The 15,551-nt window shown below is 41.5% G+C and overlaps 1 protein-coding gene across 1 annotated transcript; it reads right to left on the bottom strand.

The window, feature by feature from the left end:
• Positions 1 to 5,447: 5,447 nt before the first annotated feature.
• On the bottom strand, positions 5,448 to 8,322 carry LOC103472187 (homeobox protein XHOX-3). Its single transcript, XM_008421635.3, has 3 exons — positions 7,496 to 8,322; positions 6,523 to 6,761; positions 5,448 to 6,189 (listed from the first exon to the last, which is right to left on the bottom strand). Exons 1-3 carry the CDS (start codon positions 8,034 to 8,036, stop codon positions 5,653 to 5,655), a joined length of 1,317 nt encoding a protein of 438 aa, XP_008419857.2. The 5' UTR covers positions 8,037 to 8,322; the 3' UTR covers positions 5,448 to 5,652.
• Positions 8,323 to 15,551: the final 7,229 nt, after the last annotated feature.

A 15,551-nucleotide genomic window follows, 5' to 3' on the forward strand; every position in this document is an offset into this window, starting at 1 on the left:
AACCAAGCTGATGTCTTGTGTCAGTTACTTTACAGTGGAATTTATTTTTCTGTTGTATCAAACAGCAATATATTTGAAAATGCTCTGAATTTATGTAATAATATATTGAGTGGTTTGTTGTTCTCCTTTTGACTGATTTGGGATTTAGGTCTTCACTTTCACGCATGACAGATGATGCTTTAATGTACGCCATATATTTTATTGTTGCTCTAATTGCGTATTGTCCTGCTGGAAGGGGAACTTCCCCGTCCATCCATCCATCCATCCATCCATCCATCCATCCATCCATCCATCCATCCATCCATCCATCCATCCATCCATCCATCCATCCATCCATCCATCCATCCATCCATCCATCCATCCATCCATCCATCCATCCATCCATCCATCCATCCATCCATCCATCCATCTCTTAGCGGCTTCCACATATTTGTCACGTCCGTTATGTAGCTGGTGGTTACCTTTAAGAGACTTTATATGTCTTTCTTTAGCCTTTGCTATAGACAAGAACACACAAGGAATCGATCATTTTAAGACAAACAAAACGTTTTAAGTGCATGAATACAACAGCTTGACATTTAGCAACATATTTTAAACATGCTGCGCTTTTCTGTTGTGATTTTGTAAAACAACGAAAAGCTTAACGTAGATGGTAATAATTTTATATTTTTTATTTAAAATCTAAAACGAAGAATCCCCGCAGCATGATGCTACCACTACCATTTTAATCTGTTTTCACGTGTCTTAAAGGTGATGATTGTTTTACATAAATCTCTTTTTAAAAAAATGTATCCAAACGTATGGATCCAAATGACAGTTTTTGTAGGTTTATTTGCTGGGTGAAACATGCAACTTGGAAAGATAATACGAAGCAGAACACGGCATGAAAATATGTCTTGAGGACATATTGTTGTCCGAGTTTATTTAACGTACTCGGCAAATGATCCAATTCGAAGCACTTTCGACTCTACTTAATTCGAACACCCAAAGATGACGATGTAATTAAGTCGTTTCTTTGATGGCCCGAATCCTTCCTGCTCTGTTGTCTTGTCTGACAGAAGCCCGCAGCAGCAGCAGCAGCAGCCGGGGCCCATTTTATTTCCACGCTCGGCTGTCTCCTGTGCGCCGTAAGTAATGTTGATAAAGACACCATCCGCAAAAAAAAAAAAGACTTTCGCGTCTCCCACTCCTCCCTCTCCCGATTGATTTAACGTGACCTTCGTTTCCAAATGATATTGGAAGGCCGTTTAAACAGATGAAGGCTTAAATTGTCTTGCTTGTGTGCGCATTAATCTCCCATTCATCATCATTACTGTGCGATCGGTCAGTCCACGCCTCCGCCAGTCTCTTTTTTTGTGCGCTGCGACGAGGCTCTGTAAATTAGGATGTAATCCAATTTAACCAGCAGCAGCCACAGATCCGCTAACCATTCCCCCCTTCATTCCCCCACCTCCCCTTGCTCGGTGGACAGCTGCACTGAACCGCCCATATCAAAACGCTTTGTGTTCGTTGTGAGAGCTGGGGGAACCCTCCGCCGATTCTCGCTAATAGGATCTTATAAGTCGGATGTAATTGCTGTTTTACGCGCAATCTATGAGAGCCCATCGCATCTTCCAGCTCAGTCATCTTCCCGCAATTAACTGACGGTGCTGATGCTGCCGCTGAGGATACAGTCGCATCCAAAGCCACTAGTGCGGCTGGGTAAATGTGGCTGTAATTTGCCTCACTTTAATGTGTCACTTTGGCAAGCTCTGCTTTACAAAGCTTTTTTTTTTAAAAAGAAGAAAAAAGGAAAGAAAAGCGTTGAAAACATAGCGATCTCTGAGAGATCGGTCTGATCCTGCTCATCTTTGTTTTATTACGCGCTAAAATAGCAAGAAAGCAATTTCCCTGCTTGACCCTTGTTTCTGCATCAGACACTGAGCCTGATAGTTTACATAAATCTGCCCGACCCGGGAGGCTTAAACGCTGTATTATTCCGAACATATGCATTTTAATCAGCTCGGTCACACTTACAAGAACTCCAGTTAATAAGGCCATCAATCAAACGCGTGTTGTGGAGGGGGGCGGAGGGGGAGGTGGATGCAAAGGAGTAGGTGGGGGGAATCGGTGCTGCAGGGGGGGCTTGTGGCTATTTAGGACACAACGTTTTTATCTAAAGAAGCGACAGAAAATAAACAGTCTGGTGGCTTTTTCTTTCTTTCTTTCTTTCTTTCTGTTTTTTTTTTAGAATATTTGGTGAAATTTTTTATGGCAGTTTACATTTAAGAGGGTTTGAAGAAAAAGAAAAAACAGTTAATATGTTGTATGTTTATTAATGTTCCATTAAAACAATCTAAGACATCGTCAGTTCGCGCTAATTTCTATGTAAGTGTAACTGCTGTGAGATTTAACAGAGCCTGATGTGTTGTATGAATAGCAGTCAGTTCTGCAACAAATGTCCGTAGACCGTTATTTTTAATGTTTGTAGACGAACGACAGAAGTAGGGCAAAATGTGCCCTATAAATGGGCACATTTAATGTGTTTGGAAAAAAATATTTGAAATGTAACCAAATAACATGATGTGCAGATGTTCATTTAGGAAACTTTAGACAAGTGCGCATAAATGAATAGTTTTAATTAAACCTGTTTAAACTCTCATCACACTGTGGTCAGGTTACATCAAGTTACCCGTCATCGGGTTTTTTTTGTTTGATTTTCTTTTAACAATATATTGCAAAATGTTACAAAACGTTACAGTCTTGCCCCCATTTTTGTTGGTTAAAAAATCTGAAAAAAAAAACAAACAAAAAAAACCCAACAGATCTTTATGGTTACTGTTACGGTAAAATATTTTAAACAGGTATCTTTGATCTTTGTATTTTAGAGCAAATAATTAATTGGAGGGCGGGCCCAACGCAGACTCAAGTGCTACTCAGAGGCATCCAGACCAGATGGGGGGCCCCAGAGAGAGCTTGACTTCTCCCAACGAATAAATAAGTTTCAGTGTGTCTATAATGACTCTTAAATGTTACTTCAAAGTTTTATGAATTGCAAGTTGAAATAAATCCAAAACGTTTTCAAATTCAAAATAGTTTTATTATGATTTTATACAATTGACAAACGTACTTAAAAGAAGAATGTATTCAGAGTCCATGTCATAATTTAATGTTCGATTAATCGTGACTGCGGCTTGTGTCTGGGCTGTAGTTCCATTTTGTGCACATTGTAACTGCTGACTAATAAATAAATAAATAAATAAATAGTAACTGTAGTCTAGACCTGCTTATCAGGACAAACGAGTAAATCCAATAAATAACTTGGTGATTATTTTTCTTTTTCCTTGTCACACATCATCTAAACTTACATTTTGACAAGCTCTGATCATTAATTGTATATAAAAAAATGAATACATCACTGTGCTGCTTGCGCTATTAAAATAAGTTAACAATGAAGAAAAAAAATCTATATTTCAGAGTCACCTCTTCATTTCGATGCCCCTGAAAAGTTTCTATTTTTAAGGGCTACAATCATTTTACTTAGAAATCTACCTCTACTCCGCAGAAACATCTGGGACACCGTACCCCTTAAAAGCATAGGTTTAAGGATTGTGACTGAGTGAACATTGGAAACTGGGAATAAATCTTATTATTTATTGTGAAAGATTTTTTTTTGCCCCTGTTTTTTTGTGTGCAGTTATATACCGTCACTCAACATTCCAAGAAGAAGCCTCAAAGTCCAGCCTTTAAAAATACGAGGCATCATGTCCCAATGACGTCTTATCTGCGATATGAAATGCCTATCAAAGCAAATCTGCATCTCCGTGAGCCGCATGCTTCCCCCCTCAATCCCATTTACGCTCTGAAAACTCGTTTAATTTGCGCGGCCCATGTTCTAACGCAGTCAATTAAGATGCCGCTAATTGTTTGCGCTCCTTCTTGAGAGATCGATGCTTCTTCATTTTTTTTCTCTCGCTCTCTCTATCTCCAGTATCCAGACAACTAATTCCGTGTCTATTAAGTGGTTGCAGAGAAAATATGAGTGGCGTTAACGGAGCCCGGGGACCACTTAGCTGTCACGGTCAATCTCTTTCTCCCGTCAGGAGATATATTGGAGAGGATTGGGGGGCCTACGCTGGGGTGTTTTGACAGCGGCCACTTGAGAGCAAAATTTGTGTTATTTTCAAAAGAAGGAAACTGGGGAATTTGTTCTGAACGAAATTAAAGAAAAAATATATATATATATACTGAAATGAAAAACAACAAAGGTTTTGTTACTGTAACGCATCACAAGAATTTCAATAATTTTAAGAGACAAATGTGTTTAACTGACAAAAAATGAATTTCATTGACTTAATTTATTGCAAATAAGACATTGTAGGCAAAGCAGTTTGAAAAAATAGCAAATAATAATAATAATAATAATAACACATAAACGAAGGATGCAAACATAGAGCAAAACAGAACAAAACACCCACCCCCCCACCCACCCCCAAAAAAAAAATAAAAAAACAAAAAACAAAACGATAGAGATCTATGGATTTGTATGGCTATTTATGGTTGGTCAGTCATTGCGTTTATAAAAACAATTAATGATAAATCTTAAATCTAACGTTTTTTGTTTTAGAACACAGATCGTGTCCAAATTTAATCCAAATAAGAACTTCCAAAGTCAGGGTCACTTTCCAAGTCTTTTCACTCTCACTTCTTCCCAGTCACGTTGAAGCATCAGAGGACGTCCTTCCACCTTTAATTTTTCAACAAAAATGCTCCAGTTTGGTCAGGCAGTCCGATTTCCTTCAAGAGGTGCTAATGAAAGTGTTGACAAAGCGTACAACTTAATTTCGTTTAATCGTATATATAATCTGTATATATATAAAAAAAACACCAAAAGAGGAGCGCAAAAAAAAAAGATGTCCTTCCATTTTCTCCTCCTTTTGATTGTCCCCTCTCCATTCTCCTCTGGCCCCCACCCCCACCCCCACCCCCCCGCCCTTCCTTCCCTTAACCACCCTTCCCAATCCATCTCCAGCATCAAGTCGCGCGGGATGTGCAGGCTAAGTCTAATCCGTTCCCTCGGCGCCTTGTTATACCTTTTGTCAGCAACGATCCCTTCCTGCTGGTATTACCATTAATTCAGCGCTCAAAATGTGCCGGCTCGTACATATACATCACTTACTAATTTTACTTGCATGTGCACATTCGGCCCGTGCCGCTGCCTCCGCCTCTTCTAGGACCCCGATGTGGAGAGTGGCTTCTAATGAGACGGTTATAGTCTGCCTTACGAAAAAAAAAAAGAAAAATCCCCTTGTTAAAAAAAAAGAGAAATGGAAAGCATCATTCTCGCGTAACTAATTATACACGTAGATCGATTTAGATGCCTAAAGAGGTGACAAGCAATAACAATGAGAAAAAACATTAATGACATCCATTCAACTGGATTTGACACCCCTTAAATAAGTCTTCTAAAAACATCAGATCTGGTATCCCTGTCTTGATGTCCTGGTTCTGAAGTAGCGTTAAGTTACAGTCAGGGCAGATTCTTTGAGCGCTTTATTGAACGTCGGAAATGTTGTTTTCCTCTCCGACTTATTCATGCTGTTTTAGTCCTGGTCCAATAATGCAGAGGTTTATGCTTACACAAACGGGGAGAGTTGGTTTTTGTTTTTGGTTTCATCTGGTCAGAGGCACCTCTTCTCTCTGGTCTAGTGTAACAGATGAAGATTTACTGAGCACCGAAGGCGTAAAAGTGACAAAAGAGTCTGTCCTGCTCGTTGGGGAGCAGGTAAAGTCCGAACCGGACGGCCTGCTAGCGATCCCGTTGGACTGACTAGTGTGACAGGCCAGGCAGGAACAGGGACTCCCACCCGGGCCGAGGCCATGGGCCGGGCCTGACGGGTACACGGAAGGGTGCCTAAAGGCGCACAGTAGCTCTGGCCTCTGGTAAGGGTGAGACAACACCCGGAAGCTGTCCAGAGAGCGCAGCGGAGTCGAAAAAGGTGTGGCACCAGGGGCCGGGGCGCCACCGACACCGACACTCAGGGGAGAATAGTAGGGTAACGGCAGGTGAGACGGGAAGGGATAGGGCAGGTTCCCAGTGGCAGCGGCGTGGCTCATCATGTAGGTGTAGAAGGCCGGGTCGGCGGGGTGAGGCCACGTCATGGCCAAGCGCTGGCGTTTGTCTTTCATTCTGCGGTTCTGGAACCACACCTGGAACAGAGTCGCATTGGGTCAAAGATTAACCACGGACCTCCCACTGACCAACAACAACAAAAACTAAACCCTCCAGAACTTCCGCTTTTACGCTAACAGGCCCAACTTCTAATTTAGTGTTTTCTTTCAACAGATTTCACATCTACCAAAGCAAAGTAGCTGTTTCTTAAAGGAAATATGATAAAATGACAAAGTGATTTTTAAAATTTTTTATTTTATTTTTATTTTTGCTAATTCACATTGTACTAGCGTAGAATAAGTCTCTTTTGTGCATCTGGAGCATGGATGCCTTCTCAAAAACAATATTGCCACCAAATATAACAATCTTACTTTAATTGTGGTTTCAGGTAGATTTAGAGCAGCTGCGAGCTCGCATCTTCTCGGCCTGGACACGTAGTTTTCCCTATAGAACTCCTTCTCCAGTCGGGCGATTTGCTCCCGGGTGAACGCCGTTCGGTACCGGCGGATCTGGTCCGCTCCGTAGGACAGAGAACCCTGACCAGGGATTATCTTACCCGGGTCGGCGCCGGTCTCGCCCGGAGAATGACCCGGAGATTCTCCGTTTCGACCTGAATCAACATGCAGAATGATGCATCAAGTTCAGCGAGGAAGAACAAACGCTCACTGACTGCAAAGGATGAGCACAGCCATATTTGAGTGGACTTCTCCTCCACTCTTAACGGGCCTTCCTGACATGCATCTAAAGTCTTTATTTAGTGGAGTATTCTCCTCTTTCACGGTTTACGCAAACAATGAATAAATACGAACATGTAAAGAAGACGTTACACGTTCAGATAAATATGTGTAACATTTTTGCAGGCCTATTTCACACTTACGATTCTCGGTTTTTGCATCTTGCATAAACAAACAAAAAAAGAAAAAGCAATAAAAAGATTCAGATGTTCTTTCCTTCACACATTTATTTCGTGTGTGTGTGTTTTTTTTTTTGGCGGCTACTTAAAATTCTATTTTCTGCCTCATGCAGTTCAATTAGACGCACGGGCACATTCGCTGCCAAAGTCAGTGATGAGAATGTCTGATTACACTGTGGGTGTCACCGCAGCGTTTTCAGCCACTTGACAGAACAGCTGCATGCACCGACAGCAGTTGGTACTTGATTTCCTCCGGCTCCACTAAGCCGAAATTGTGAAACATTCAGGATTTCATTAAAGCAGTGTTCAACAATGCCCTGGTAACTTATGCACGGATTTCTTTGTATGACATTTACAGGATGCAAAATTCAGCGTTTTGGTTTGCATGTAAACACAGACAGAGTCCAAAAATAAAAAAGATGTCGCCCTACCTTTAGACGTTGGGTAGTCCATGCTCTCAGGGGTGCAGCTCACATCAATTTCCTCGTAGAAGTCCGACTCGTTGTCCGAACTGCTGCCATCTTTGTGATGCCGTACCCCGGAGGAAGATACGGTGACCGACCTGGTGTCGGCGCACATGCTCCTCCGTGCGCTCTCTTCCGGCGCAAGCTCCGTGGTCCTCTCCCGCGAGTAGGGCGCAGCGCCGGGACTCAGGCAGCTCCTGTGGCCCGGCTTCCCCTGCGGCTCTCGAGCTGGGATCCCAGTGACTCCCTCCGCCGATCTCACCATCACCACCTCCTCTCTGCCGTCCATCACCCGTCGCTGTTCTGAAAAGCGTCGACTTCGCGGGAGAGCGCGAGCAGCCAGAAATGTGAGCCGGAGGTTCTCCGCTTGGAGTCGTCGGAGGTGGGAGGGGTGGGGTTGGAAAGCGTTTTTGGAAAGGCTGCTGGGAAAGAGGGGACGCAATCCGGTGTGACCCTCAGAGAAGAGCGCGGCAGAGTGTGGAGACGGAGCTCTGGGAGGGATCACCATTTACCCTCTCTCTCTCTTTCTCTCTCCCCTTCTACAGAGCTGTCATTCCTAACAGGCTAGTCTTCAGGATGGTCCCCCCTGATGACGCCACGGATTGATTAGAAATGTGGGTAAACAGAAGGTGGTGGCGCTGTGGTTGGGGGAGTGGGGGAAGAGGGTGGGGGGGAGGGTGTCGGTTTCTGTATTTCAAATCGATCATTTGTGTTTATTGATTCATTTGGTTACCTCAAAAATAGTAACAATTGTAACAACTCATATCAGCATGTATGATTTCAAAACAAAACTAGATGTGAAAATGCTGAGAAAATTATTCTTTTTTCTTTGACATATATGTTTTTTTTAATTCGTTAGAAAATTCTGAATGAATAACAATCAATTTTTAGAGCAATAACTATACCTGGTAAATTGATATTAACGAAAAGTAATATATGAATTATGTGCATTCAGAATCAGAATCAAACCCAGAATACTTTATTGATCCCCTGGGCGACACTCTAATGTTGTAGCAGCATCCATTACGAAAGCATGAAAAGAATAGGATACAAAAATAAAAATAGACTAACATTAACATAAATGATAAAAAAAATATATACATACAAGTAAACATAATAATTCACATATGTGAATTGAGTTTCTGCAGCGCTCTGTGCTACATTTTGATTTAATCCCGAACTTGACCAGTGAGTCGTGGAGTGGGTGAGAGACATTGTCCAAAATGGCATGCGGCTTCGGCAGCATCCTCCTCTGTGCTGCCCCTTTATTTGCCCCGTCTTCCACTTCTCTCTTCCCCCACCCCTCCCGTCCTTTCCTTGTCTTAAGTGGAGTCAAGTAAAGTCCTTAAAGGTCAAGTCGTCGGTCAGAGTTTAGATAAGAGACCATCCCAGGAAAGCTCTAAAACCAACAGATCTTTGACTAAACTATGATCTCACGTATAAACAACCTATATGGGCCCTTGGGTACATTGCGGTTGTCACACTTGTGCAATTTAAGCCTTAAATTGAATAAGTTTAAGATTTTCTGATCACTTGCTCACATCTGACAGTAGACCAGAGGAAATTCATGTTTTTGCTTCATAAATACACAATATATAAAAGTCAGCAAACAAACAAATGTTCTATATCTACACACATATATATATTTATAGGGGACTTTTTAACCAGTGGCGCCACCAAGGGGGTTAAGTGGGCGCGGTGACCTCCCCTGTCGCATCCAGTCCAATCCAGATACCCAGCTATGTTCGTACAGCACCAGAACGAAGTGCTGCAGAGAGGAGTAAGTGGAAAATACACAAAAATGTAAAAGACAATGAAATTACGAAATTATGAATTTTTCAGACATAATATTTATACTAATGAATTTAAGAGAAGGGAGGACACGTTTTTATGAATCACTTACTTAGTTTGTTTATGGCACTGTGGTTCTTTGCTGTCATTCATACTCCTCTATTTTGATTGTCTGACTCTTCAGTCAAACGTCACCAGAATCACGCATTTAGGGAAAACAGCTTGGGGATCGACAGTATATTAGCCATGGGTCCTGACTAGTTGGTCACCCTGTCAAACCATGACATCCTTGATTAACGATTTACTAATAGAGAGGGAAGGACATCCTTTCTCTCTCTCTTTCCTTCTTTCTTCCTCTCTTTCTTGCTTTAATTTCTCCATATTGTAATCAAAATTAAGGTGCCTACAGCAGACTAATAAAAAATTATGGGCACTCTAAAAAAATATATGATAAACCTATTCATGTATATTGGTGATTAAAAACAAATACAAAAAATAATTTATTTATTTATTTATTTATTTATTTATTTATTTATTTATTTATTTATTTATTTATGCTACCTGTGGTTTTGGTCTCCCATCCAAAGCTTATTGGTGCCCCCAATCTGGCCACCCTTTACATAATTTTCTGGAAAAACTCCTGTTCTTCACATGTAAATGTAATCAACATTTACCTCCAAAAGTAATCAAAGATTTGATCTCTCTTTCAAGAAGAGATATCTTTCTGAATGGAAGAATGGATCTTTTCAAAACTCAGACATGACGTCTGAATGCCAATCAAAACTTTGTGAGAGGAACAGCATTTCTTTTTTGTCAGTAACAGCATGCCATACCAGGAGAGAACTCAAGGACACAACCTGACGCTTTACTTAGATAACATGTTTTCTCTGAATTACCAGCTTCTGGCCAGTCTCGTAGTTCAAGTTGCTTTTTAAAAGCTTATCTTTACAGCGATTAGCGAGGAAAAATACTTTAAAAAAAGAAGATAATTTTGCACGTTTTGGAAAACCGATGAAAGTTTTGATGCATTGCACGTCATTTGGGTGTTTTCAGACCACGTGAATGTTTATTCTATGCAAACAACATTGCTTCACGATGTTACAGTTTTTTTTTATCAAATATTAAAAAGCAACAGTTCGAAATGTGCAATATGCTTTTTCTTTATTAACATCTTCCTGTGATACAATCATCTCTTTTTCTCTTTAAATCAAACGGCAGCACAGCACAGGCCTCAAACATTTTCTTTCCTTTGCAAAACTCAACGGAGTTAAATGTATGACATGTTATATCAAACTACATAAATCAAGGCGGTTTACGTTGAACCGCAGCGCTTCTGCACGAACACAATGACACGCTAAACTAAGCTCGGTGCCTATGGATTCAGTCTGCTTTAAGTGTGTTTCTGAATCAACTTGCAGAGAGAGAGAGAGAGAGAGAGAGAGACAGAGAGAGAGAGAGACAGAGAGAGAGAGACACAGAGAGAGAGACAGAGAGAGAGAGACTTTGGATGCAAGTGATGCACTTCAAAGTCAGACACCAGAGAGAACTGCTGCCATGTTGGTCTCTCTCACGCACACGCGAGAGATGAGGGGGCGAGGGGGGCAGAGGGGTGAGCAAACGGTGGCGCTCCTGCAGTCTCCGCTGTCCTTGTGCGCCCTCGCCTGTCCAAAAGAGGAAAAAGCGAGTGACTGTAGTGGCATCCCTCCCACCCCTCCCCCCGTCCACCAGCCCCGGAGGCTGAGAAGTAAGGGAAATTCCTTTGCCCCCCCTACTCCTTCATCTGGTCTGCAAAGGGGAGGGAAAAAAATACTTCTTTTTGTACCATGCTCACTTTGTGTGCTAGTGGTTTTAAATGTGCAAAAGTGAACCTTAAGTCATTTTTTTCGCGCACGTGTCATTTGTTATTTACTGAAAATAAGTTTATATGGTGGAATGGGGCGACAGCCATGTGAAAGTGTTACCGTGTGATTGGTCAGAGTTATAAGTCAACCACCAAATTAAGCAGGAAAATGCACTCGAACACTAAAAGGAATTGTCAGCCGAACCAAAAAACATCTCCTAAAATCAGAAAGGAATTTGTTTCATTTCCGTCTTTCACCCGCAGAAGTAAAACCTTATCAGGCTGCTCTTTACTTAGTCTAACACTTTTGACCAACAGAACGCACAGTATGTGTGTTTTATTTTGTTTTGTTTTATTTTTCTGAAGATGAACATCTTGCGTAAAGCGCTTCGTTGCAAACACACAGGGAAGGAGGATCCTTGTCAAAATCTCATCCGGGGAAGCATGGGGCAGATTATTTTGAATATTGAGAATTCCCCCGTCCCTTCCCTCTCTCCCGTATATGGGGGGGCGGAGTTGTTATACTTTTGCTCTTACATTCATAAATGTGGGAATACATGCGCAGTGTTTGTGAACTCCAAAGGTGGCAACGATCCATCCGGTTACTGAGTTATGGAATGGGTCGTGGCCGGGGCAGATGGGATCTTGTGATCGTGCTGAGATAACGCCTGGAAGCCTTTTGCGCAACAGATGGATGACCTTGCGCGTTTACAGTAGTGCCAATTATATTGTGTGTGTTTAAGATAGTGAAGGACATCGGAAGGGTTTGCTCACTTGTGCATCATGTTAACCCCAAGAAAGAAACTGCAAAAAAAAAAAAACAAAAAAAAAAAAACAGGGACCACAGACATACCTTTAAACCAAGCGGCAGGTCGGGTTGCTCGGGTTGTTTTGCAGGGTGGTGAAGGTGAGGGGGGGCAGAGGAGGGATCAAAGAAATGGGGGAGCTCAGAGCGGCAGACGCAGCAGTATGCGCACCCCCCCAGTTTTATTAGCCAGCCCAACTTGAACTTGACCATGGAGCCTGCGCAGTGCGGGTGTAATCCAACCCAGCACACCAAACCAAACAGAATGGCTATCACGGAGCAGGAAAATATTTCAATGTGTGACAGGACTGGATCTTAGGTTCATATCAGGTGGATTTCTTCTCTAATATGAACAGCCTGTATATGGGGGGAGAGAAAAAGGAATCCCTCCTCGGTGGCCCCTCCCGTCTCAATTTCTTCAACTTGGCCTTGAAACGGGATGACGCAGCAAACCGAGAGTAACTCATTGACCTTGGAGCGAAACTATTCCCGATGACTAAACAGCCGGAAATCAGTGCGCTTTAAGATCTTCTTTTATCAGATCCGTCCCACAAACACAAGTCTCAGAAATTAGGCCCGTGTTACCCAGTTTTAAAAATTGGTGGAGGCGGGGGGCGCAGAATGGGTTTCCTTTATCACCTATTCAGCAGTAGCAGCAGCAGCAGCAGCAGCCCACCAGGTGCAAAGCCCTGGCATCTGACTTGTAAGTCTTCAGACTGATCCGTGCATCTCAGAGAAAGGTGATATTTACAAGTCTGTCTGCTTGCAAATGGGCTTTCATTTTTAGTGGGTGTCGGTCCCGTCAGTTCCGGTCTCTCTTCCACTGTTTTCTTTCTTTCTTTTTTTGTGCCGTTTAGAGAATGCTACTGCTTGCCCGTGGGTGAATTTTCGAACACTATTTTGGTTCATTACGTTTTCTGAAATGCAGTTTGGTCTGTTGAAGAAGCAACATGAGTGTGACTCATGATGCAAATAGGAGACTCAACTGATTTGCATCAGTTTGAGAGCAAGAGCAATGAACGAGGCTCGGGTCTTTTTTTAGGCTGACGAGCCGTGTTGAGTTTACCAAATTCATTTTTGCAGGTCAATCTGTTTCTTTTTAATGCTCATTGTCAACTTGGCCTTTGTTCTGCGTTCACTGTTTAAAAAACGGGGTCGGGGTAGGGAGTGCCAGCAAAAGTAGGTCACAATTTAGGAGTAATACCTGGCGCTTCAATTTGCTGCAATTCGTTACTGTAAAATATAAATATGTACAAACTACATTTGTTTTAAGCGGCTTTTTTAGCTGTTCGCATTTCATACTCAATATTAACGTCAAATTTATCAGCAAATTAAAATGAGATATAGTCAGTTTTTAATAGAATAGTTTTAAGTAAAATAAAAATAAAAGCGAAGAAAATTATTTGATAATAAGTAATTCATTTTCTTTATGGAAATCTAGAGAATTAAAACAAAAAAATTTTGACTAACATTTTTCAGTGGAAACTGAGCGTTCACTACATTATGCCTATATCATACATTATACGTATATATTGTATAATGTAATACACGTTACAAATTATGCAAAGAAATGTATTCATATTCATTTCTTATATTCCGGAGTAAATGAAATAAATGTAAAAAAAATAATCTGAAATGATATTTTTGGTTCATTCACTTATATAATTGGTTCATAGCCAACAATTTGGAGACAATGTATTTACTCCGGGCTTGTGTTAAAATCCGGGCTAAAAACATAATAATAATAATAATAATAATAATAATAATAATAATAATAATAATAATAATAATAATACATGAATTAAGCAGTCTATAAATTTACACAATGCAAAAGTGAACTTGACCGTTCTGTGCGACAATATTCCGTTCCTTATATTTTGTGCAGATTCCTGAATGCCTATAAATGAATGTGACACGCAGCTTACAGGCTGCAGCTTTAGCAGCCTGTCATCGCAACCTCTGAGACGTCTGCAGAAGCTGAAAGCTTAAGCAGGGATGATGTTTCGACTCACATTCTGGACTCACTCGGAGTAAATTAACGTGGCCATTAATTTAACGAACCTTTAGGTGACGTTGGAATGAAATGATCTCAGCTCTTCTTTTATTTTTGAGCGAGCCGTCATCATCGCACCGCAGGCGAGCGTCCAAGAAAAATATGGAAAAGTCAAGTGTGTGACCGCCCTGTGGTCCCCAGCTCTGACCACAAAAACATATTGGCTGTTATGTTTTGACAGCTCTTTGACAGTCACTTACTTTAAACACGTGTCGCCGTCGAAGCTGAAATTCGACCACGGGCTTTTCGGGATGCTTATTTATGTGGCAATTTGTGTTGTACGACGTCTAAATTTCAACGTACGCATCATTTTTATCAGAATTTTCTCGTTTCTCACAGACGCTTTTGGCGCGGAGGCTGTGGAATAACTTGCTCTTTCTTTCTTTCAGTTCCTTCAAAACTGGGATACATGTGGAGTTGGAACCGGGAGGGGAAAAAAATGAGAAAGCTTCAGACTGATCTGAAATCCCACAGAGTTCAACCCTGAACAATGTTTTGGTGGGTTTTCTGCAGATTAAATCTGTGCTTTGTCCCCCCCTGTTTTTGTAATAAATGCCAGATATGTCTTTTTCAAACAGCTTGGGTAAATCTAGGATTTACACTCTCTGTGCTGAATACTGGTTCATGTGTATGTGTGGGTGCACACACACCCCCTCCTCCTCCTCCTTCTCTTCCTCGAGACACCGCTCATTGTGCGTGGGCTTGTCTCTTGTCTGGGCTGACCACGTGTGCGCGCCGACGGCCACCTTGGCGACACCGGAGCTGCTGATTCTGCAGGACTGCAATACAAATAATTAGATACATAAATAATTCCCAAATGAGCATTCAAGAGTCAGAAAGGTACACATTTAATAGGAATGCCGTAAAGTGACTAAACACATCTGTCAAAAGTCATAACAGGACAAAATACGGAGCAAGGAACAGTTAACGATTAACACCACTTTGTGTTTATTCTGAGGTCTGATTTGCTTGCAGTGGCAGAAACGCCAGAAGGCGACGCGCATGCAACAGGCCGGGCCTTGTACCATGACTCATGCTTATTGCTGCTTGTTGCCGCTGAATGATTTCATTTCTTGGCTTTCCTTGTGCGATAACGCGGAGATAAAAACATGACTACTGTGCATCGCCTCAGTGATTGGCTTTGAGGGCGAACCTGGCACAATGCAACAGTGCAAACCCATGCGAACCGCAGAATCAGATCTGGATATTGGAAACAGAATGTGTAGAACTCAGTTGATTCAGAAAGTGAGAAGACTATATCAGGTTTTATTATCTTGGTTACGTCTGTGAATTAAAAAAATAAAATAAAATTCTCATATGTTAAAATGCTCATGCGCTGTCTTATTGACTGCATATAACAGGTGGGACCAGATACAAAAGTATAAATCAGAATTGTTGACTGTAGTAAATGATATAATAGGTAATATTTTGGCTTTAAATAATTATATGTTTTGAAAATTAAATTTGAAAGACCACGACCTCCAGCAAAGTGTTTTTCGTTGGTCAACAGCCGCGCTTCAGTTCAATTAAAAAC

The sequence above is a fragment of the Poecilia reticulata genome, chromosome 11 (assembly GCF_904066995.2).
Source record: "Poecilia reticulata chromosome 11, P_reticulata-male-v2, whole genome shotgun sequence".
In the NCBI taxonomy this organism is placed as follows: domain Eukaryota; kingdom Metazoa; phylum Chordata; class Actinopteri; order Cyprinodontiformes; family Poeciliidae; genus Poecilia; species Poecilia reticulata.